At 40.2% G+C, this 25764-nt stretch overlaps 1 protein-coding gene across 1 annotated transcript; it reads left to right on the plus strand.

Annotated features, from left to right (window-relative positions):
• The first annotated feature begins 407 nt into the window (after positions 1-407).
• LOC133749348 (vomeronasal type-2 receptor 116-like) lies at positions 408-25486 on the plus strand. The gene is made up of 6 exons (XM_062178526.1): positions 408-628; positions 13849-14140; positions 16212-17018; positions 20607-20834; positions 22035-22158; positions 24573-25486. The coding sequence occupies exons 1-6, from the start codon at positions 408-410 to the stop codon at positions 25484-25486; spliced, it is 2586 nt and encodes an 861-aa protein (XP_062034510.1).
• The last annotated feature ends 278 nt before the right edge of the window (positions 25487-25764 follow it).

A 25764-nucleotide genomic window follows, 5' to 3' on the forward strand; every position in this document is an offset into this window, starting at 1 on the left:
CTGAGAGTCAAAAACATGTTTTCCAAAGTGTTTCTCCCCTAATGGAGGATGACAGGTGCAGAGCCTCAGGCAGGTTTATCTGGGGTCCTGGATATGATGAAAGGGAAGCAATAAAGACGCCCAGCCGGAGCAGCTCAGGTCACAGGGGAACTAAAAGCAAGGTCTCAGGCCTGCATGTTCTACAGAAATGTCTCCCTGCTCCTTCTAGCTGTTCTCTTGCCTAGTCACCAGCCTGGCACACATTTTCACAGGTTGAGTATATCAGGAGTTCTGAGAACCAGCTGGTCCCTACGCAGAGATTAATTCTCCCTGCTAAGTGATGAACTTTTATATCTGATCCAGGCCCATGCTCTTCTCTTCTGAGTGGAGACTCAGGGCTTTGGGTCTAGATAGAGGGAGACACTGAAATGTCGCTGTCTCTGATTTTCCTCCACCTCCTCCTGTTCGCTTTACACACTTCACAGGACATGATTGAAAGCTTCTGCCGTGCTTACTTGTGGCCCAGTGTCCACAGAGATGGCGATTTTGTGCTGGGTGTGTTTTTCCCTCTTTACTACATGGAAATGGAAAGAGACATGATCCGGTTATCTTTTTTACTCAAGCCTGAGGATAAAGTGACTGCATCTTGGTAAGCTCAAGGGTGTGTGTATGTGGTGTATGTGTAAACTGCATGTGAGAGTGTGCTTGTGCCTTTGGTGTTTCAAACCCTCTTGAGAATTCTGAGAAGTGTGTACAGAATGTAGACAAGCAGAAGGATGAAGCTGAAGTACTCTATAGTCTTACTTCACCCAAAATCTTCCACTTTCACTTGCTCCTTCAGATAGAGAAGAGAGAAGCTTTATCTTTGTCCCAAGTTTGTTGCTCAAATGTGGGGTTCTTGGGATGAGTGAGACTACTGGGTCGACAGACCTTCTACTGCCAGCCCCCAATGATGGCTCACAGAAGTATAGAAACAGAGAACGTTGCCTGAGTTCCAGTTTAGAATAAGGAACTCACTCTCTTGTCACTTTTGATAGGCATTGCTCAATTGTGCCTGATAGAAAAGTCATGAATGTCTAAGATCTGCTACCATAAACAGACCTTATCTGACCACTGATTAATTTTTAAGATTTATTTTTATTATTTTAAAGGCAAAGTTACAGAGAGGCAGAGGCAGAGAAGGAGAGAGAGTCTTTCATCTGTTGGTTCACTTCCACACTTCCATAGTGACCCAAAGCCAGGTGCCAGGAGCTTCTTCGGGGACTTCCATGAAGGTGCAGGGGCCCAAGGACTTGTGCCACCTTCTACTGCTTTCCCAGGCCAGAGCAGAGCGCTGGATTGGAAGTGGAGCCCATATGGGATGCCAGCACTGCAGGCTGTGGCTTTATCCACTATGCCACAGTGCTGGCTCCCTGATTAATAATTTACTGTTACCAAATTGAAGGCATTTGAACTGCTGATCCTGCAAATGAGAACAAAAATCAAGGGAAATCATCTTCAATTAAGTTGTTAATGGTTTACTTTTGGATTCTGATGGCTTAATTCTCTGGGAAAAAAAAATCATGGAAGCTGTTTTTATTCTGGGTTTTCCACACCTGTGTGGCATATACTTCTGGTAATTGAGTTACTCCATTGATGCTTAATGAGTGGGTTAGCAGCAGTGAACCTGTCTCTGCATGTTGGTTACATGGGTGGAGTATTTTCCTGGAATGCTCAATGTGTCCACCTGCTGACATATTCCAGAGATGATGTGGCAGCATACCATTTGCTTAAATGCTATGCGTCTTTGCTTGTCAGTTCTGTATGGAATTTTAAACTTGTCACTAGCGACTTGCCTTGTCCTGGAGGGAACTGATTGTGGGAATGCTGCTTTTGGGGGAAGAATTGCAACCTTACAATCTCTCCTAATCTGTGGCTTCATGTTATCTGTCCCTTCTTGCTATTTCATTTTGAGTCCTCTTCTCTTTTTTCTCAGTTGTCAACCAACATGTTAAATAGAGTATTTTATTGAAAACACATGCCTGTGAATTCTCTGGATATGTGGCAGCTACTGATTGTTTGCAGTCTGTCAGAGTTATGGAGATAGGATATGATTATCTGAAGGTCAAGGGATCTCTAAATCAGTGTCTGCCTTGGATAAGCACTGGATAATTGCCTTACTGTCTGTCACAAATTTTGTATTGGGTCACCCTCATTTTGTGTAGAAGTGAGCCTATCAGCTTGTACTTATCACATTCTAGAATCTTCTAAGCCTCTAACAGGGTAAATCCTGCTGTGTGATCAGACTCAATTCCCCCTCCACAGGGCTTCCATATGTAAGAGTATGCTATGGATATATTTTCCTATAACTGATGAGCATCACGTTATTCTTTCTATACCAACCACGTTTCATTTTATGTGCATAATCCGTATTCGCATTCCCAGTGTCTGGTATCTGGGATATCACTAATGTTTCTGTGGCTGCAAGTGATATACTAATGAACACTTTTATTTATTAAAGTTTCCATTTTCCAATTGAGATATCTTGGGATAATTCTTGGATCATGAGATACTTGCCAATAACCCAGATTTCTGTTTCCCTACCTAGAATCCCCATACTCCATTGCAGTGTCTCCCTATTCTTCTGTTTCTACCTCCAGCCATGGATAACACTAATCTACCTTGATTTTCTGTGGAGCTGCATATTACAGACACATCATATAAACTGGCATAAACTGACTCATGTTCTCTTTGATATTTTATAACTAGGTTTTGGGGTTTGTTTTTTGTTTTTGTTTTTTTTTTTTTTTTTGACAGGCAGAGTGGACAGTGAGAGAGAGAGACAGAGAGAAAGATTTCCTTTGCCGTTGGTTCACCCTCCAATGGCTGCCACGGGTTGTGTGCTGCGGCCGGTGCACCACGCTGATCCGAAGGCAGGAGCCAGGTGCTTCTCCTGGTCTCCCATGGAGTGCAGGGCCCAAGCACTTGGGCCATCCTCCACTGCACTGCCTGGCCACAGCAGAGAGCTGGCCTGGAAGAGGGGCAACCGGGACAGAATCCGGCACCCCGACCGGGACTAGAACCCGGTGTGCTGGTGCTGCAAGGCGGAGGATTAGCCTATTGAGCTGCAGCGCTGGCTATAACTAGGTTTTTAAAAAATATTTGTTTTCTCATTTTTTTTTATTTGAAATGCAGAGTAAAAGATAAAGAGAGTGATGACAGACAGGGAAAGAGAGAGAGGGAGAGAAAGAGAGAGAAGACAGAGAGCATGAGAAATTATCTTTCATCCACTGGTCATTTCCCAAGTGTCCATGGCTGGGCCAGTCCAAAGCCAGGAACCTAAAATTCCATCCTTGTCTCTCACATGGGTGGCTGAAGCATGCTTACCTGTGCCATCTTCACTGCTTTCCCAGCTGTACTAGTAGAAAGCTGGGCCTGAAGTGGGGCAGCCAGGAGTCAACAGACACTCTGACATGGGATGCTGGTGTCACAGGCAAAGGTTCAACCCATTGTGCCACAATGCTGGCCCTGTGACTGAGTTTCATTTACGGCAAAATATTTTCACATTTCATTCATGTTGTAGCTCATATCAATGCATAGTATCTTTTCTGATGATATCTTAAAATCTGGTTTTAATTTTTGGTATCAACCTCTCTTTCTGGTTGTTCCTAATAGGATAATAGTGTATGAGGATATGCTCTTCAATGTTTCATATATTATTTGTCCCATTGGTATTATCTGTATTTTAAACAACCAGGAAAAACCGAGAGTTGAGTGATCATAGATATTCCTTTTTAATAGATGTTTTTAAATTTCAGAGATTGGGCCCTGGAATCAATCTTTACCAGGAGTTTTTAAAAAAAGTTACTAAGCTTTTAAAATGTTTGTAGACATGAACTGTTGCACACTTTAATGTGATAAAAAGCAATCTTTCAACACTGCAGACACAGAAACTGACATCATGTCAAATTGTATTCCCAAATATGTTGAATGATTGCACCTATATTTGTAAATAGAATCAAAATAAAATAGAAGCAGAATAAATTAAAAAAAGAAATCAAAATTTATTGGTCACTTTTAGATTGCCTCCTTTGCTATGAAGAAGTTTCTGAGTTTGATGCAATCCTATTTGTCCAGTTTTTTTGTTGCCTGTACTTTTATGTATTATCCAAGAAATCATTGCCATTACAAAAGTCTTGAAGTATTTTCCCTATTATTTTCTCTAGTAATTTCAGTGTTTTGGGTCTTACATTTAGCTCTCGTACATCTTGGTTAATTTTAGTATATGGTGACAGGTAGAATCTAACTTGATTTATTCTTCATGTGTACATAGTTTTGCCAGCACCACTTATTGAAAAGAATATCCTTTCTCCAGTGTATCTTCTGGGTTCCTTTGTCAAAAGTCCGTTTTCTGTATGTGTGTGGATTAATTTCTGGATTTTCTTTTTTATTTTAATATTATTTAAGGATTACAGACTTCATGCATTTCATATATACAACTTTAGGGACACAGTGATTCTTTCTACCATACCTCCTTCCCACTCATATTCTTACCCTTCTTCCTCCACCTTCTCCCATTCTCAATTTTAGATTTTACAAAGATCTATTTCAGTTAGCTTTAGATTTGTAAGAGTAACCCTACACTAAGTAGAGAGTTCAACAAATTCTGTTCCATTGATCTTTATGCTTGTTTGATGTCAATAACATGTTTTATAATTAATTTAACTTGAAGTATGCTTTTATATCAGATATTGTGATGCTTCCAGTTTGATTTTTCCCAGAATCACTTTGACTATTCTTGTATGCTTCTGTAAGAATTTTAAGACTTTTTCTAATTCTGTAAAGAACGCCATTAGTATATTTATGGAGATTGCATTGCATCTGTGGGTTGCTTTATATAGCAGAGACACTTTAACTATATGACTTTCCAACGCATGTATGAAGAATAGCACTACAGTTTTTATAGTTATTTTGAATAACCTTTCTTTCTTGATTTTCCTTCACAAGATAATTATTATATTAAAGTGTAGATTTCGTATCTTGTGAATTTACTGAAGTGGTTCATCAGTTCTAGTAGATTTTGAGTGGAATATTTTAGTTTTTCCATGTACTTAATCATGTCACTTGCAAACATGGATATTTCCACTTCCTCCTTTCCATTTCAAATGTCCTTCATTTGTTTCTCTTTCCAATTAATCTTGCAAGTGCTTCCAATCCTATAATGAGTAGATGGTTCAAAGTATGCATTCTTATCAGCTTCTCTATATGAGAGTAAAGGATTTAAACTTTTTCACTTTCGCTACGATATTTGCTGATAGTTTTTCTTGTCTAGTCTTTGTAATTTTGAGATGTGTTTAGTCAATACCTAATTTGTTTACACTTTTTTTATCATGCAGAGAGGTTGAATTTCTTAAAACCTTTTTTGCATCTATTAGATGATCATATAATTTTCATTCTCTATTCTAGTGATTTTTATTAAATCAAGGAGTAGTGAATTTTTTTTTTTGACAGGCAGAGTGGATAGTGAGAGAGAGGGAGAGAGAGACAGAGAGAAAGGTCTTCCTTTTTGCCATTGGTTCACCCTCCAATGGCCATGTAGCCAGCGCATCATGCTGATCCGAAGCCAGGAGTCAGGTGCTTCTCCTGGTCTCCCATGGGGTGCAGGGCCCAAGCACTTGGGCCATCCTCCACTGCCTTCCTGGGCCATAGCAGAGAGCTGGCCTGGAAGAGGAGCAACCGGGATAGAATCCGGTGCCGTGACTGGGACTAGAACCCAGTGTGCAGGTGCTGCAAGGTGGAGGATTAGCCTGTTAAGCCACGGCACCAGCCAGGATTAGTGAATATGAGCCATATTTATATCCCTGGAATACGTCGTACTTGATCTTCATGCATGATATTTTAAGCAGTGTTGGATGCATTGCTGATATTATTGAGAATTTTCTGTCTGTGTTTATCCAGAATATTGCCCTATAGTTTTCAATTTGTGCTGTGTTTTTGTTTGATTTTGGTAATATTGACCTCATTGAAATAGTTTTGCAGTCTCATTTGTTTTCAATCTATTGGAATAGTTAGAAAAGTATTGTGGTGGCCGGCGCCGTGGATCAATAGGCTAATCCTCTGCCTTGCGGCGCCAGCACACCAGGTTCTAGTCCCAGTCAGGGCACCGATCCTGTCCTGGTTGCCCCTCTTCCAGGCCAGCTCTCTGCTGTGGCCAGGGAGTGCAGTGGAGGATGGCCCAAGTGCTTGGACCCTGCACCCCATGGGAGACCAGGAGAAGCACCTGGCTCCTGCCATCGGATCAGCGCGGTGCGCCGGCCGCAGCGCGCCAACCATGGTGGCCATTGGAGGGTGGACCAACGGCAAAGGAAGACCTTTCTCTCTGTCTCTCTCTCTCACTGTCCACTCTGCCTGTCAAAAATAAAAGGATAAAAAAAAGAAAAAAAAAGAAAAGTATTGTGCTGTATTATAAGAATTAATGGTAAAACATATTCAAAGAGTAATTTATGCTTTGTGTATCAGTGTGGTTACAAACTATTGAAATCTTTACTCAGTATGGAGTTGATCTTCTGTATATAAAGATAGTTAAAAGTGAATCTTTTTTTTTAAATTTTTTGACAGGCAGAGTGGACAGTGAGAGAGAGAGACAGAGAGAAAGATTTCTTTTGCCATTGGTTCACCCTCCAATGGCTGCCATGGCTGGTGTGCTGTGGCCGGCACACCACACTGATCCGATGGCAGGAGCCAGGTGCTTCTCCTGGTCTCCCATGGAGTGCAGGTCCCAAGCACTTGGGCCATCCTCCACTGCACTCCCGGGCCATAGCAGAGAGCTGGCCTGGAAGAGGGGCAACCGGGACAGAATCCGGCACCCCGACCAGGACTAGAACCCTGTGTGCCGGCGCCGCAAGGTGGAGGATTTGCCTAGTGAGCCTCGGCGCGGGCCTAAAAGTGAATCTTAATGAAGAATGGGATGGGAGAGGGAGTAGGCGATGGGATGGTTTGTGGGTAGGAGGGTGTATATGGGGGGAAGAACATCTATGATCCAAAAGCTGTACTTTTGAAATTTTTATTTATTAAATAAAAATTTGCTATGAAAAAAAAACTATTGGCATTATTTTCTCTAAATTTTTTCAGAATTCAATTTTTTTGAGTTTGTCATTATTTCTTCAATATTATTACTTACCATTCAGTTATTTTGATTTTCTATATTTTCTTGATAGAATCTTGGTATATTGTATGTAACCAGAATCGTACTCAATTTTTATAGTTTTCTAGTTGGCTTCCTTATTGTGGTTTGTAGTACTTCCTTAAGATTCTCCCTATTTCTGTGTTATCAGTTGTAATGATTCCTTTTCATTTCTAATTCGTTTTGAGTTTTCTTTTTTCTGACTAAGGTTTGCCTATTTTATCCATTTAAACAGAAGGTTTTTTTGAGTGGTGTCTAGTGCATGTGAGGATTTCTGAGAGTTTCATTGTGACATGTTAAATTTTTTCACACTTTATTTACTTTTTAAATTTTATTTAAGGCAGACAAATTGCATTTATTACATATGCACAGATTCAGGAACGTAGTGATACTTCTCACCTTACCCTACCTCCTGCCTACACTCCACCCTTCTTTCTCTTCCCTCTCCTATTCCCACTCTTAATTTTTAAAAGATCTATTTTCAGTTGATTTTATACTCATAATATTAACCTTACACTAAGTGGAGAGTTCATCAAATAGTAAGAAGAAAAAAGCACTGTTCCCTAACAGTAGACACGTGACTTTTATAATCATCAAATCTCTTTTGACATATTTATATTTTTATTCATTTCAAATAATTCCTTTAAACTATATTTAATAAAGTTTTTGGTAGATTTAACTATTTTAAATATTTTTCTAATTCATATCATATGTACATTATAAAACTTTATTAATATAAGGGGAATGGATTTTCAAATTCCATCGGTATAGTGCCAAGAAGACAACCACACTTTCCATACTCCCCTGCACTTCCTCAGTGTCCCCTTCTGTCTCTTCATCAGTTTTTGCAGAAACACAGTTTTAATCCACTTTATATTCACAAGCTTAAATTGACACTGATCATAATATTCAACAAGTAAAAGGTAGAAAGACCACAGTTCCACAAGATTGTGAACATGAGCTAAAAATGACAATCATTTCACCAATTGACCATTTGTTTCCCATGCTTGTTTGTATTCTGTATTAACTGCCACGAGTCAGAGAAAACATAGAATGCTTGTCTTTTTGAGACAGACTTATTTCACTAAGGATAAAGGTTTGCAATTGCATCTATTTGTTGCAAACACAGGATTTCATTCTCTACTATGGCCGAGACATATTCCATAGTGTATATATAACACATTTTCTTTATCCAGCCATCCATGGATTGACATCTGGTTGATTCCATGTTGTAGCTATTGTGCATTGAGCTGCAATAAACATGGGAGTATAAATAACTCTTTTCTATGCTGATTTCATGTTCTTTGGGTAAATTCCCAGGAGTGGAATCACTGGGTCAAATGGTAGATTTATTTTCAGATATCTGAGGAATCTCTATACCATCTTCCCTAATGGTTGTACAAAGCTACATTCCCATCAATGGTGTATGTTTTGCCACCCATCCTCACCAGCATTTATTATTATTATTATTATTATTATTATTATTATTATTATTTGACAGGCAGAGTGGACAGTGAGAGAGAGAGACAGAGAGAAAGGTCTTCCTTTGCCGTTGGTTCACGCTCCAATGGCCACTGCAGCCAGCGCACCGCCCTGATCCAAAGGCAGGAGCCAGGTGCTTCTCCTGGTCTCCCATGGGATGCAGGGCCCAAGCACTTGGGCCATCCTACACTGCACTCCCTGGCCACAGCAGAGAGCTGGCCTGGAAGAGGGGCAACCAGGACAGGATCGGTGCCCCGACTGGGACTAGAACCCGGTGTGCTGGCACCACAAGGCGGAGGATTAGCCTAGTGAGCCCCCGCCCCTGCCCTATTATTATTTTTTGAAGATTTATTTGAAAGTCAGAGTTACACAGAGAAAGAAAGAAAGGCAGAGAGAGAGAGAGAGAGAGAGAGAGAGAGAGAAAGGTCTTCCATCCTCTGGGTCACTCCCCAGATGGCCAGAATGACTGGAGCTGATCCAATCTAAAGCCAGGAGCCAGGAGCCAGGAGCTTCTTCGAGGTCTCCCACATGAGTGCAGGTGCCCAAGCACTTGGGCCATCTTCTATTAGTTTCCCAGGACATAGCAGAGAACTGGATGGGAATTGGCGCAGCTGGGACTTGAACCAGCACCCACAAGGGATGCCAGCACTGCAGGTGGTGGCTTTACCCACTACACTGCAGCACCCCTTTTTTTATTTTTTAATGATAGCTATTTTAACTGAAGCAAGATGAAACAACACTGTGCTTTTTATCTGCACTTTCCTGTGGCTATCAATACTGAGCATTTTTCAGGTGTCTGTTTGTCACTTGAATTTCATCCTTTATGCCCTTTGCCCATTTCTTGATTTGATTGCTTTGTTGTTGATTTTCTTGAGCTCTTTATAGATTCTGAATATTAATACTTTGTCAGTTTTTTAAATTCTAATATTTTTACCCATTCAGTCCATTGTCTCTTTGTTGAGTGTTTCTTTTGTAATGCAGAAGTTCCTTAGTTTGATGTGATCCTGTTTATCTATTTTTTGTTTTAATTGCTTGTGCTTCTGGGGTATTTTCCAAGAACTCTTTGCCTAGGTCAATGTCTTGCAGTTGCCCTGATGTTTTTCTCTAGTGATTTGAAGGTATCGTAATATAGATTTAATTCATTGATCCATTTGGTGTTGATTTTTGTCTAAGGTAAAGGTCTTCTTTCATACTTCTGCAAATGTAGATCCCATTTTCCAAGCACCATTTGTTAAGAAATTGTTTTTCTGTGGGTATTAATGTCAGCTCATTTATCAAACATTAGTTGGTTGTACATTGTGTGGATCATTTCTGGGTTTTCTATTCCATTCCATTGGTCTACATGTTTATTTTTTGTGCCATTACCAAAGTGGTTTGATTATAACTGTCATATAGTATGTCTTGAAGTCTGGTATTGTGATGCCTCCTACTTTGTTTATTGTGTAATATTGTGTTAGATACCTGGAGTGTCTTGTGTTTGCATATAAATTTCAGCATATTTTTTAGACATAAGAAAAATGCCATGGGTGATTTGATTGGGATTGCACTTCATCAATAAATCTCTCTGGTAGTATGGACATTTTGCTTATATTAATTTTCCACTCCAAAAACATAGAAGATTTTTCCTTTTTCGTGTGTCTTATTTCTTTAATGTTTTATAATTTTCATTGTTGAAATCTTTCACTTCCTTGGTTAAATTTCCTCAAGGTTAATTAAATTTTTGTAGCTAATGTGAAAGGGAATGACCTTACAAGTTCGGACTCAGCCATGACATTGTCCAGGTATACAAAGACTATTGGTTTTTGTGTGCTTATTTTATATCCTGCAACTTCACTAAACTCTCTTATGAGTTGCAGTACTGTATTAGTGGAATTTTTGGGTTCCCCTGTCTATAGAATCATGGCATCTGCAAACAGATGATAATCTGAGTTCATCTTTTTGAATTTGTATCTCTTAGGTTACTTTTTCTTGCTTAATGACTCTGGCCAAGACTTCCATAACTATCTTGCCTAGAAATGGTGAAGGTGGGCTTCCTTTACTGGTTCTGGTTTTTATCGGAAATGTGTCTAACTTTCCCCATTCCATCTGTGTTCATCCAGAATATGATGCTGGCTGTGGGCTTGTTGTGTATTGCCTTGATTATGTTGAGGAATGTTCCTTCTACACCCAATTTGGTTAAGGTTTTTATCATGAAAGAATGCCATATTTTTATCAATTGCTTTATCTGCATATATTGAGATAATCATATGATTTTATTTTTCAATTTGTTAATGTGACGTTTCACACTGATTTGTGTGTGTTGAACCATCCCTGCAAGCCAGGAATACATCCCACTTGGCCCAAGTGAATGATCTGATGTATTATTGGATTTGATTACTTCGTATTTTGTTGAGGATTTTGCATCTACCTTCTTCAATGATACCGATCTATTCTTTCCTTTGTTGTACCATTTTCTGGTCTGGGAATTAAGATGATACTGGCCTCCTAGAATCAGCTTGGGAGAATTTCCTCCCTTTCAGTTTAGAATAATAAGTGAAGAATTGAATTTAGTTATTCTTAAAAGTCTGATATAATTCAACAGTGAGGCCATCCAGTCCTGGGCTTCTCTTTGTCTGGATGGTTTTTACTACTGAATCAATCCCTATCTTAGTTATTGTTCTGTTTATGTTTTTCTAAGTTTGATGATTCAATTTTTCTAGATTTTATCTGTCCATATAACTTTCCATTTCTTCTGGATTTTCCAATTTGTTATCATATAGCCATTTATAGTAATTTTGGTGATTCTTACTATTTCTGTGGTATTTTTTATTGATGTAAAGAGAATAGATTTCATGTATTTCATAGATACAATACTAAGGATATAATCATACTTGCCTCTCTTCCTCCTTACCTCTTTTAATTCCATTCCTTCCTTCGTTTTTAAAAAAATTTTGATCTTGAAACTGCAAATACTCCTTACAAAGTCTTCCACATGCTGAATATATTTCATTAATTTATTTTGTTTATTATAACTCTGATAAATGATGTTTTATTTTTTTAAAAAAGATTTATGTATTTATTTGAATGTCAGAGTTACACAGAGAGAGGAGAGGCAGAGAGAGAATGGTCTTCCATCCAATGGTTCACTCCCCAGTTGGCTGCAATGGCCGGAAATGTGCTGATCCAAAGCCAGGAGCCAGGAGCTTTTCCACGTCCCCCACATGGGTCAGGGGCCCAAAGAGTTGGGCCATCTCTACTGCTTTCCCAGGTCATAGCAGATAGCTAGATCAGAAATGCAATAGCCTCCTGTACTGACTCTACAAAATAAAAGATGCTGACACCAGCAATTATACCCAAAATTAATTAAAAAGGACCTTAAACATCTGGGAATAAAAGCAAGACACTGCTTTAAAAAAAAGAAATGGAATAGCCATGTCTCAAACGAGTGCCCACAGGGGATGCCGGCGCTTCAGGCAGGATATTAACCTGTGGTGCCATAGTGCTGGCCCCATCCTTTAATTTTTGCAAAACACCCACAGGAATATAAACGATGGCTAAAAACAATTATCAGATCATAAGTTGCCTGTTTCATCCTTAAACATTTTTGCATTCTATAGTATCTATCACATATCAGAGAAAACATATGAAAATCATCATTTTTGGGAAAAAGTCCTCTTATGAAATAACACCGTTTTAGTTCACATGTTTAAGTAAAGGAAACATTTGCATACATAATAGAATAAAATTCTCAGTCCATATATAAGAACATTGTGTGATACAAAAGAAAAACAGTTTTTTCCTAAATATGAAACTATATTCGATAATTGTTTAAAAATATGTCCTAAAAATTTAACATGAAGTGAATTTATACATTATTGTTCCCAGCATTGAAACATAGAATAAATGCAAGACAACTAAATTAATATATATTAATATATATAGTACAAAATTTATTAAGACTGTTCATAAAATTGAAATTATGGATGCGATGTAAGCAATTAGAAAACATCCATGGTGCAAGTGCTGTGGCATAATAGACTAAGCCTCCACCTGCAGTGCTGGCATCCCATATGGGTGCTGGTTCTTGTCCCAGCTGCTTCTCTTTCAATCCAGATCTCTGATTATGTCTTAGGAAAACAGTGGAAGATGGTCCCAGTGCTTGGACCCCCCTACACCCGTGTAGGAGACTTGGAAGAAGCTCCTGGCTCCTGGCTTTAGATTTGCTCAGCTCCAGCTGCTGTGGCCATCTGGGGAGTGAACAGAGGATGGAAGACTTTTCTCTCTGTCTTACCCTCTCTCTATCTGTAAATCTAACTCTCAAATAAATTTTTTTAAATAAAAGTGAAAGGTAATTTAAAAAAACAGTGATACCTTCCAAGGTATCACTGCCTTTCAAGGATAGAAGACCAAAAGTCTGCATAGTAGGAACATAGGACATCTGTGTTTTAGACTCATAACATGTGATAGCTCTTCTGAAATTCCAAGAACTTACGCTTTTCATATAGTTATTGAGAAAACTGCGGAAACCTTCAGGTGTGAAGTGTGAAATGATAAAGAAAATTCAGTATAGAGAAAACAGACAAATGAAAATGTACTGCAAGTCATAATTTCTCCAACAATACATTTGAAGTCCTGAATCAAATATTGATTTTCAAGGAAAATATAATTCAGAAAAGCTGCTTTTATAGTACTTGATATATTTTCATAAAATTTACAGAAAGGAAGCATGAATAAATTCCTCAGATGAATATGGTTGGAAGAGATAATGCTCCCAAGTGTTTAAATAACTGGCATGTCAGTTGTTATTTAAATGATTCAAGAACTCATAGAACTTTCCTTACTCCTAGGGAGGGTGGGTGGAAGGTATCACTATGTTCCTAAATCTGTATATATGAAACACACAAAACTTGCATGACTTACATTAAAAAAAAAAAAAACTAACAGGAAACAAAGAATGCTTGCATTTGTCTTCTGTCTCCAAGTAGAAATGAGATCCCATATTGGGATAAATCAGAACTCTCCTGAAAGAAGAGTGTGTGCACTGACAGTTTGTTTCATGGGAGTCAAAGGGCCGTTTCAAGCTCTTCCAGAGACCCAGTAACATAAACCACACCAGCTCCAGGAGCCAAGGCTGGAAATCGCTGAATGGCCACCTGACTATGATCACTGGTGCTTTAGGGCTTAGTTGAGAATTTGCCTTTGCTACATTATCTGACCCTTCTCTACAATGCTGCCCCTCTCTTTAGGTGGTTGTGGAAGAACTACCAATATGTGCTGGCCTTTCACTTTGCCATCCAGGAGGTCAATAAGGACACCCACTTACTCCCCAATCTGTCGCTGGGTTTCCAGTTCTACAATGCGATTCCTAGTGACCAGTTCACCTTGTGGAACACCCTGTATTGGCTTTCAGGAAAGAATGAAATGATCCCTAACTACACCTGGCAGACACAGGAAAAATTAGTTGCAGTTATTGCAGGGACCACATCAGCATTTTCTGCTGAAATTGGAACACTTTTGGAACTCTATGGAACCCCACAGGTAAATGTGTTTTTAATGCTGGAGAGAAATATTTGAATCTCCCCTCCACCATTCTCTCCCTCTGGTGAAAGTGCAATGTGGAAGCCAGATATACATAAATCATCATTGGAAAGAAATGTCCAAGAGGACGGCGCCATGGCTCACTAGGCTACCCTCCGCCTGCGGCACCGGCACCATGGGTTCTAGCCCCAGTTGGGGCTCTGGATTCTGTCCCGGTTGCACCTATTCCAGTCCAGTTCTTTGCTGTGGCCCGGGATGGCAGTGAAAGCTGGCCCAGATCCATGGGCCCTGCATCCGCATGGGAGACCAGGGGAAGTTCCTGGCTCCAGGTTCAGATTGGTGCAGCACGCCTGCCGTAGTGGCCATTTGGAGGGTGAACCAATGGAATGAAGACCTTTCTCTCTGTGTCTCTCTCTCACTGTATAACTCTGCCTGTCAAAAAAGAGAAATGTCCAAGAATATCCAGAGTTGTGAGATTATTAACAGATGCAAGTAAAAGTAAGGAAAGGAGTAGTGGATATGGACAAGTGGATATTAGATAATAATCATCCACCCAGATTATTGTGTAATGCCAATGCATCCAGCCCCGAACCTGCTGGAAATATTGATTCCAGAGTGCTGGTGGCTCTGTACCTCAAAAGAAACATCCACATCACAGAGTAGTGTCCTGTCCTTGGACAGGACCATCTCAGGTTTCAGCCAAGTGCAAAAGACTCGTAGATGTGGGGACAGAAAGACATGGCCATCTAATTTCCCTTAAGGACAACACTGAGGGCCCTGCCTCCCCACAGATCAACAAGTGGTATGTGAGGCTCAGTTACAGTTGTACTGGTATTCACGCTAACCTATTAGATTCCCTCTGACCTACCCTGCTATACTTACACCCACCCACACAGAGTTTTCACAGGGTCACAGTGAGCTTCCCACTCCCAACTCCTCATATCACAGATTTTTTAAAAATTTCAGATGCAGAGAAACAGAGGCAGACAGCCAGAGATCTTCCAATAGCTGATTTACTCACTAAATATCCACCGTGGTGCTGGGCCTGGCTGGCCATGGCAGAACCTGGAATCCAGGAAATCAATCCAAGTTTCCCATATGGGTGTAAGGATCCCAATTAATCAAGCCACCACTACTGCCTCCCAAGGTTTGTATTACTGCCAAACACAGACCACAGCAATAAAAGAGAATTCAGGGCTGGAAAACTATTTTACCAAAAATCAGAGAGCAATTAAGTACTTCATGACAATTTATGAAATGATGGAAAACTAAGTTAACTCTGATGTATTAACAGATCAACACACTGAAGATTTATTCTATACACACTGTACATCCCACGCTAGCTGCCGAAAGAGTGGGCTCTGCTCCATACAAGGTCAGGATGACGAAAAGACCACTATCTTGGTGATACTGCTTCCAACGTTCATGTCTTATTCAGTTCCCACTGCATGACATGAAGAATACACAGGAATCCTGGCCGGCGCCATGGCTCAACAGGCTAATGCTCCGCCTTGCAGTGTTGGCACACCAGGTTCTAGTCCCGGAGGGGCTCTGGATTCTGTCCTGGATGCCCTTCTTCCAGGCCAGCTCTCTGCTGTGGCCCAGGAGTGCAGTGGAGGATGGCTCAAGTCCTTGGGCCCTGCACCCCATGGGAGACCAGGAGAAGCACCTGGCTCCTGCCATCGGATCAGCGCGGTGCGCTGGCCACAGCGTGCCAGCCGCGGCTGCCATTGGAGGGTGAACCAACGGCAAAGGAAGACCTTTCTCTCTGTCTCTCTCTTTCACTGTCCACTCTGCCTGTCTAAAAAAAAAAAGAATACACATGAATCTTACACATTTCTTATGTTACGAATCGGTAATCCATTTATTCTAAAAGCAGTTGACATTGGAAACATGGTCTTTCTGTGTGTAAAATTCTAAAGCTCAGTTATCTCTACAGCAATCTGTCTCTATGCCCCATAGGATTCCTCCCACAGGCCTCTCTTTAATGGAATATCTTACACCCTCTGCAGCAGAAATAACTTCACATGCCACTGAAATGATAGTTACGGTATTTTGTTTTTGCTTTCAGCTATCATATGGCCCTTTTGATCCCATGCTGAATGACAAAGACCAGTTTCCATCCCTGTATCAGATGGCTACAAGTGATGGTTTTCTAGCCCATGGAATGATCTCCTTGTTGCTGCATTTTGGCTGGACTTGGATAGCACTCTTTGTATCAGATGACATGAAAGGAGAGTGGTTCCTTCACGATATCAAGGCAGAGATGGTCAAGAAAGGTCTCTGTGTGGCCTTTGAAGTGAAGCTCCCTGCCACTAAGAGAATGTTTGCATCAACCGATATCACTTTCATGACTAGGCTCAGCGTTTCATCTGCAAATGTGCATGTACTATATGGTGATGTAAGGAGCCTCATCCATGTGGACATTGTAGGACAATTCTTTTTAACCACAGGGAAGGTGTGGGTCATGGCAGCAAAGTGGGATATTGTTGTGTATGAGACATACCACATGCTGCACTCTTTGCATGGAGGCTTCTCATTTTCTCCCCACAGAGGGGAAATCCCTGGTCTCAAACATTTCCTAAAGACAGTGAACCCTTCCAGATACCCAGAAGACTTTTACTTCAGTAAATTGTGGCTTCACATTTTCAACTGCTTACCTGATGGCTCCTTTTGTGGAAAAATTGGGTTGTGCCCACCAAATGCTTCCTTTGAATTTTTCCCTGGAGACATTGATATGATGACCATATCTGACTCCAGTTATTTTATCTACAATGCTGTGTATGCTGTGGCCCATGTGCTACATAAGATGCTTCTGGAGAAAGTAGACAGACTGTCTTCAGGAGAATCATCCCAGCCTATGCTTCTTCCCCGGCAGGTAAACATACTCTAAGCAGACAGCATGCATTCAGCACCGATGTCATCCAGCAGTGTCTTGTTGAGGGGCATCATCCTGATTGTTTTTTTAGGTCGAGATCATTAGACACAGTAGAGTAAAACATGTCTTGTAATAACTGTAATTATTATTTGTATCTGAAGAATTCTATCACAGAGGATTATGAATTCATATTCTATAACTAGAAATGTTATCAGAATATTTTCCAGAATAGGATGATATGCTATAAAATACTCTAATCTCACTTGTGACAAAGCATAGGAAGAAAAAATTTGGTCAAAATTGTTCTTTTCTTTAGAATGTGTGCAAAACACAAAATATTCCCTGTGGATTATATTAAACAACATCTAGTGAGTATATATTCATATATATGATTTATAATATCATATATTATATATCCATACACACATATGCTCATATATAGGGAGGTAATGACGTATGCCTTCTGTGAGTAAATTTAAGGGGAAAAATAGTAGTAGGTTCTAGATAATATCCTAAATTGACATTTGGAAATTAAGTGATGATGATTCTTAGAAAACCTGCAACAGCCAGGGATCAAGGACTGTGGTCCCTTTGTTAAACACTGAGAATTAAAACTAAACACAGAGCCGGCGCCGCGGCTCACTAGGCTAATCCTCCGCCTTAGGGCGCCGGCACACCGGGTTCTAGTCCCGGTCGGGGCACCAATCCTGTCCCGGTTGCCCCTCTTCTAGGCCAGCTCTCTGCTGTGCCAGGGAGTGCAGTGTAGGATGGCCCAAGTGCTTGGGCCCTGCACCCCATGGGAAACCAGGAGAAGCACCTGGCTCCTGCCATTGGAACAGCGCGGTGCGCTGGCCACAGCGCGCCTACTGCGCCGGCCATTGGAGGGTAAACCAACGGCAAAAGGAAGACCTTTCTCTCTGTCTCTCTCTCACTGTCCACTCTGCCTGTCAAAACTTAAAAAAAAAAAAAAACTAAACACAAGGTGTGCTCCTGTTTTACAGGTTGATTTGTTATCCACATACAAAGTCATTCTCATTATCCATATATGGAGTCCATTTAGGAACTCCTGCTTGCATGCAGATGGGAAAAATTAATTCATCAAGTTTGTTGAATAAGTCAAATGAATTTAATGTCTAAAAAAAGGAAAATAAAAACATGTAAAAGTGAACATCACAAAATTTACCTCTCTATCTAATTTCTATGTGTACTTATAATAATAATAATATTTGAGGGTGCCTTGGCACAGTAGCTTAATCCTCCGCCTTCGGCTCAAGCATCCCATATGGGCGCTGGTTCTAGTCCTGGCTGCTCCTCTTGCAATCCAGCTGTCTTATATGGCCTGGGAAAGCAGTAGAAGATGGTCCAAGTACTTGGGACCCTGCATCTGTGTGGGAGACTGGGAAGAAGCTCCTGGCTCCTGGCTTTGGATCAGCACAGCTCCAGCCATTGCAACCACTTGGGGAGTGAAACTTTGTCTCTTCCTCTCACTGTCTGTAACTCTACCTCTCAAATAAATAAACAAAATATTTAAAATAATAATATTGGAAATTTATATTCATTAAATAAAAGTTAAAAAATAATATTTAATTCATTATTTGTGCTTTACTTGTAATGAAACTTAGAAAAGTAAGTGAATTTGCTAAGAAGTCTTTCAAATATAAAAGTATAGATTTTTTGTAATTCTACTCTAGTTTCATGAAGATAGCATGATAGTTGTTTAAAGAATAGGGCATTAATTGTATCTTGCAAAAAGTGTCATGAGACTCTGAATATCATGGGATAGCACCTTATTGATATTCTCACTACTATGAAGAGATTTGAAGTTTTTGTTTTGGTTATAGAATGTTCTCTGTAACATCAAAAGGTAACCACATTCTCTATTAAAAAAAAGTCTGGGATAGGGAAAGAAAGAAAACCTCTGTTAATATTATTTTCAAGCTGCCTAGAGGCATAAAAACTCTATCTATCTATCTATCTACATACACATAAGGTAATACAATTTTATAAGTTTGGGATAACCTGAAATACCAGGGAACTCCACATTTTGGAAAATGTTTATTACAAAAAACTATGCATGGGTTTCTTATTAATCTAACCATAATAAACTAATATATAATTCAGTTATGTTAAACTTTGAAAAGTATATACATAGGGGCCATTGCCATGGAGTAGTGGATAAAGCCACCACTTGTGATGCTGGCATCCCATATGGGAACTGGTTTGTTCTCAACTGTTACAGTTTCAATCCAGATACCTGCTAATGGTCTGGGAAAAGCAGTGAAAGATGGCTTTAGGGCTAGGGACCTTGCCCCCACATGAAAGACGTGGTTCTGTCTTCTGGCTGCTGTCTAGATCAGCCATGGCTGTTGTGGCCATCAGAAGTGTGAACCAGAGGGTGGAAGATCTCCTCTCTCTGTCTCTCCCTCTCTGTAGCTCTGGCTTTATATATATATATATATATATATATATATATATATATATATGTATATATGTATATATATATACATACAGATATAGTGCACATATATGCACATATCTTTATTACCACTACAATAATAAAGGTATTTAAAATATAAATCCATTTTATGCTCATGCAGAATACTAGGGTCAACTACCACAAAACCTCAACCAAATTTCCAAAGTCATGGTTGCACAAGAACCCATGGCTTAGTCACTCTGGGACACATTGCCCAATTTTTCTATTGGAATAAATACTCCCTATTGAGTTTTGTGAGGCAAAGGCTTTTTTATTTATTTATTTATTTGATAGGCAGAGTGGACAGTGAGAGAGAGACAGAGAGAAAGGTCTTCCTTTTTGCCGTTGGTTCACCCTCCAATGGCCGCCGGCCGCCGTGCACCACGCTGATCCGATGGCAAGAGCCAGGTGCTTCTCCTGGTCTCCCATGGGGTGCAGGGCCCAAGGACTTGGGCCATCCTCCACTGCACTCCCGGGCCATAGCAGAGAGCTGGCCTGGAAGAGGGGCAACCGGGACAGGATCGGTGCCTGACCAGGACTAGAACCCGGTGTGCTGGCGCCGCGAGGCGGAGGATTAGCCTAGTGAGCCGGCGTCACGGCCAGGCTTTTTTTTTTTTTTTGACAGGCAGAGTGGATAGAGAGAGAGAGACAGAGAGAAAGGTCTTCCTTTTGCCATTGGTTCACCATCCAATGGCCACTGCGGCCAGCACATCTCGCTGATCCGAAGCCAGGAGCCAGGTGTTTCTCCTGGTCTCCCATGCGGATGCAGGGCCCAAGCACTTGGACCATCCTCCACTGCACTCCCGGGCCATAGGAGAGAGCTGGCCTGGAAGAGGGGCAACTGGGATGGAATCCGGCGCCCCAACCAGGACTAGAACCCAGTGTACCGGCGCCGCAAGGCGGAGGATTAGCCTGCTAAGCCACGGCGCCGGCCAGGCAAAGGCTTTTTCTTTATTGAACTTATGTGATGGTGACTACACAAACAAAACTAAGCCTTTGCAAAAAAAAAAAAAATTGAAAACAGGCAGGAAGCAAAATGGTTGTTTAGTACATACTCACTCTCTACTTCTCATTTGAATTCCTTCTGTCTTTCCAATTTGGATATCTTCCAGCTTCATCCACTTTTAAGGAAAATCCAGTTCACTAACAATGCTGGGGATGACATATCCTTCCATGAAACAAGAGACCATATGGCACATTATGATATCCAGAATATTGGGAATTTTCCTGTTGGTCTTCAGTTGTCGATTAAAATTGGAGAGTTTTCCTCCAAGAGTCCCCATGACCAAGTCTTGGTCATCAGCGAAGAGATGATAGAATGGCCTATTGCATTCACAGAGGTAAGGTTTCCTGTCCTTGTTGGACACATGCTAGGGGATCTGAGTAAATTCCTGAGACAACATTAAGGGTGAAAACTTCAATGGTTCAATTCTCATTTTTCACTTGGCTTAAAAATTTACGGTATAACTTACACATATTCTGAGCTGATATGTATAGGAAGTGAAATTTTCTATAACATACTGGTTTCAGTTTAGGCATAGTTATTCACATAATAGTTGAAGAAATAGAATAACCAAAGTGATAAATAGAAATAAATATCCAAGTAGAGACCTATAGATACTAAATATGCTCTGCCTTATATTCTGAATTCCTTAATCATATGATAAGGGTTCATTATGTTTTGATGCACTATGAATACAAGTGAATGATAGATTGATATTGTTTTCCTCTTTGTAGATACTATTCAAGTTTTCAACTGTCATTGTGCATGCCATTCATTCTTCAGTCCTTGTTGTACATCCATCTCATGCTTTACATCTCAAATCAGCTGTCAGTCTCTGGAGTCTATGCACTCCTCCGTACATACATCTCAAAACGTTGAACATAATTTCCATCATCTTTCCACCCTGGACTACTCCAGGCAATATTATGTGTGATTTATGAAATGTCATGCTTTGCGTCTCTAATAAGTTGTCAGTTTCTGGAGTCAATGCTCTCATGAAGCCAAGAAACCCAATTATGGATGAAATATGATGCACAGTTTACAACATATTCTCATCATTTTTGGCATTTATTGTAGAATTAATCAGAAGTGTGTCTATTTACCATGTTTTTGGTTCTTTTATCTGCTGTATAAAATCTTCTACTCAAACATACATGAAAACACGATGAAAATACACTCAGACTTCTTGGTTTTCCTATTCGTTTACCATGTAGAAACCTGTATTAGAAAGATTTTCAATGAAATATTTCAATAAAATGGGCAAATACTCATAATATACATGTTGATATATAAAACTGACATACTTTCATACTATTTGAAAAAAGTTGATAAAGCAGGAAACATGATCATGTAAACTCTGTTACATGTCGAAGTATTATCAGTACAATATGTATTGTGAGTAGACATAGTAGTGGCCTGAAATTAAGTGAAATTGATGGTCAATTTTTTTATTTTGTGAGGGAGGAAACATTGACATTCTGTGCAAGTAACTGATGGCATGCAAAATCATGACCAATGCTTCCTTTTTTCCCCTCAGACACCCCAATCTGTGTGTAGCCAGAGCTGTGGCCCAGGATTCATGAAAATACGACAGGAAGGAAAACCTGTCTGCTGCTATACTTGTACTTTTTGTCCAGAGAGATACATTTCCAATCAGACAGGTAAAAAAAAAAAAATATATATATATATATATATATATATGTATATATATCTTCCCCATGAAAACTGCACTCACTTAACTATCTACAAAAAGAAAACCAACGATATTTGCAATGGGATAAATCATTGTTCTCAAAGCATGCTTTCACGCATCCCAGAGTTATTTTATTTAATTTTATCCAGAGTTTTATACAGTTATTTTTATTTTTAACATTTTTAATTAAGTAAGTTAAACAAATTTCATGCATTTCATATATACAGACCCAGGAACATAGTGATAGTTCCCACTCTACCTTCCCTCCTCCTTCCTTTCTCATTCTTTCTTTCAATTTTTACAATGACAGACTCTCAGTCCATTTTATCATCACATGATCAACCCTCCACTAAGTAAAGAATTCAACGAAATGCAAGGAAAAAAAAAAACCACTGTCCATTTTATGAACAAGAACTCTACCCCATTACATGCAAGTATTTTGTGACAGTGCTTATCTGATTTGCCTCAACTTTGGCATTGATGCTAGCTGACAACTCCCTTTAATATCCAGTGGGGAAGCACCCCCAACCTTAGATCTTCTGTTGGACCATACTACGGTTGAACCTTAATGTGAGATATATAATAATCAAGGTTATCTATATGTGCCTAGAAGGCATGAAATCAATACTTTTATATGCACAAGTGATGAACAGAGCTAGTGCACTCAAAGTGTTAGGAAATCTTTTCTTTCTTTCTGTACCATGTACTTATTACTATGCATGCTATCAGATAAACATAATTAATACCATAGAATTGTCCTTTTGATGGAAATAATTAGTAATGGAAAGCAATAAGATGAAATATGAAAACACTGGCCGGCGCCGTGGCTCAACAGGCTAATCCTCTGCCTTGCAGGCCGGCACACCGGGTTCTAGTCCCGGTCGGGGCACCGATCCTGTCCTGGTTGCCCCTCTTCTAGGCCAGCTCTCTGCTGTGGCCAGGGAGTGCAGTGGAGGATGGCCCAAGTCCTTGGGCCCTGCACCCCATGGGAGACCAGGAGAAGCACCTGGCTCCTGCCATCGGATCAGCGCGGTGCGCCGGCCGCAGTGCGCCTACCGCGGCAGCCATTGGAGGGTGAACCAACGGCAAAAGGAAGACCTTTCTCTCTGTCTCTCTCTCACTGTCCACTCTGCCTGTCAAAAAAATAAATAAATAAAAATAAATAAATTAATTTAAAAAAAGAAATATGAAAACACAACATCCTACTAAAAGACAATTTGAAACCCAAAGCTACTTTTTAGCTTTTCCATAAAATAAACATTTAAGAAATTACCTATCAAAATCTAATTATTGAAAAATGTAGAAATGTACTAGGTCTAATGAAAAATATTTCCATTGTTCAAAATATAGGGAATGGATCTTATAATATTTTGTGTTATTCAGAAAAGAATGTTCAGTTCCTATTATCTTAGCATAGAAACAATTTGGCCTATCCCTTCAGAGAGGAAAGAAGGGTTTTTCAGGTATGAAGATAACCACAAGGTCCTGACGTCCAGTATTATCATGTGAGTATCACCTATAAAAACTGAACATGACCATTATGGCAAAAGTAGGTAAACTAACAATCACGTCCATATTTAATGATATGTACCTGAAAGAGAGGCATACCATTAACTGAGCTGTTTTCTGTGACGTCTTTCATGGTGTAGCAGCAGAAGGGGATGTTTCCAGAGAAGTAACGTGGTCAGCAGACCTCATTGTTCCAGATCTATCGCCTTCTGCAAAGGGATAACAAGTTGTGTTTTCAGGAATAAATGAGTGGGGAATTGAAAAATCACAACTTTTCCTTTAATAAATTGATAAAATACCATTTATTCCAAAGATTATTACCTAAAACTAATAGAACTGCCTTCAAATTCCAATCCAAATGTTTTCTACTCAATCATAGTATCTCACCATTTCTATGGAAAAGTGACTAGAGGACTCACAGAGAAGCAAAAATATGAAATTAAAAAAGACTTGTTCTACCACATATCACTAGTATACAAAGAGGAAATGCTAGAAATTAGAGCAATGATTGGTATAGGGATATCATGTAAGGTTTAGCTCATTTACTTCTCCAAATATTCTAAGTCAAGGCAATACTAGGTTTCTCATAAGAAAGGGAACTAACTATAGAGGATAAAATAGGGAGAATCCATGTTCTTGGAGACAAAACTGAACCATAAAGAGGAGTCAACCTAGCACCCCAACTGCTGAAGATTCTCATTAGTGACTATGTTGTTTGCATCTGAAGATGATCATTCTCCGTGGGTAAGGAATGAATGAACATGGTATTACATAAGAAGCAGTCTGTACTGACAATGGCATTGCCAAGTTGTTTTCCTCAACAGAGAAAAAAGGAAGAATTTGTGTAATGGACACCTTGAATCTTTTCCACAGATGCAGACCAGTGTGTCCAGTGTGCAGAGCATGAGTACCCAAACAGTGAGAGAAATCGCTGCCTCTCCAAGCTGGTGACCTTCTTAGCCTTCGAGGATTCCCTGGGGATGGCTCTGACCTGCATGGCTCTGTGCTGCTCTGTCAGCACAGCTGCAGTGTTGGGTGTCTTTGTGAAGCATCGACACACTCCGATAGTCAAGGCCAATAATCGGTCTCTCAGCTACATCTTGCTCATCTCCCTCCTCCTGTGCTTTCTCTGTTCCTTACTCTTCATTGGCCGTCCCCAAACAGCCACTTGTGTCCTCCAGCAAATAATGTTTGGCCTTGTGTTCACAGTGGCTGTTTCCACGGTGCTGGCCAAGACCATCACCGTGATTCTGGCCTTCAAGGTTACGAAACCTGGAAGAACCATGAGGCAATTGCTGATATCAAGAGTTTCTAACTCTGTCATTCCCATCTGCTCCCTGATCCAGCTGATTTTTTGTGGTATTTGGTTGGGAACCTCTCCTCCCTTTCTTGATAGAGATGCTCACGCTGAGCATGGCCACATCATCATTGTGTGCAACAAGGGCTCAGTCACTGCCTTCTATTGTGTCCTGGGATACCTGGGCTTCTTGGCCCTGGCGAGCTTCACTGTGGCTTTCCTAGCCAGGAATCTGCCTGACACATTCAACGAAGCAAAGTTCCTGACGTTCAGCATGGTGGTGTTCTGCAGTGTCTGGGTCACCTTCCTCCCTGTCTATCACAGCACCAAGGGGAAGATCATGGTAGCAGTGGAGGTCTTCTCCATCTTGGCCTCCAGTGCAGGGCTCCTGGGTTGCATCTTTGCTCCCAAGTGCTATATCATTCTCATAAGACCTGAGAGGAATTCTTTGAAAGAGTTTAACAACAGGAAATGCTCTAAGGGATGGTGAAGTTTTCTCATGAGTAACTGTCACATTTTCAGAGTTTGTAACCAAAACCTCGAAGTGAAGTAGCATTCCGTATTATAAAGGAACTAAAGTTAATTTATCATTTAGACTAGATTTCTATCTGTGTCTGTGTTTCTCTATTAATCTCTCTCTACCTAGCCCATCACTCTTTCTCAAAGTAGTGAAAGGAAGTTCTAAATGAAATAAAATAGAGGGGCCGGCACTGTGGCACAGTAGATTAAAGCTGCAGCGTGCAGTGCCCACATCCCATATGGGCACTG

Source organism: Lepus europaeus, chromosome 20, assembly GCF_033115175.1.
Source record: "Lepus europaeus isolate LE1 chromosome 20, mLepTim1.pri, whole genome shotgun sequence".
NCBI classification, from domain to species: Eukaryota; Metazoa; Chordata; class Mammalia; order Lagomorpha; family Leporidae; genus Lepus; species Lepus europaeus.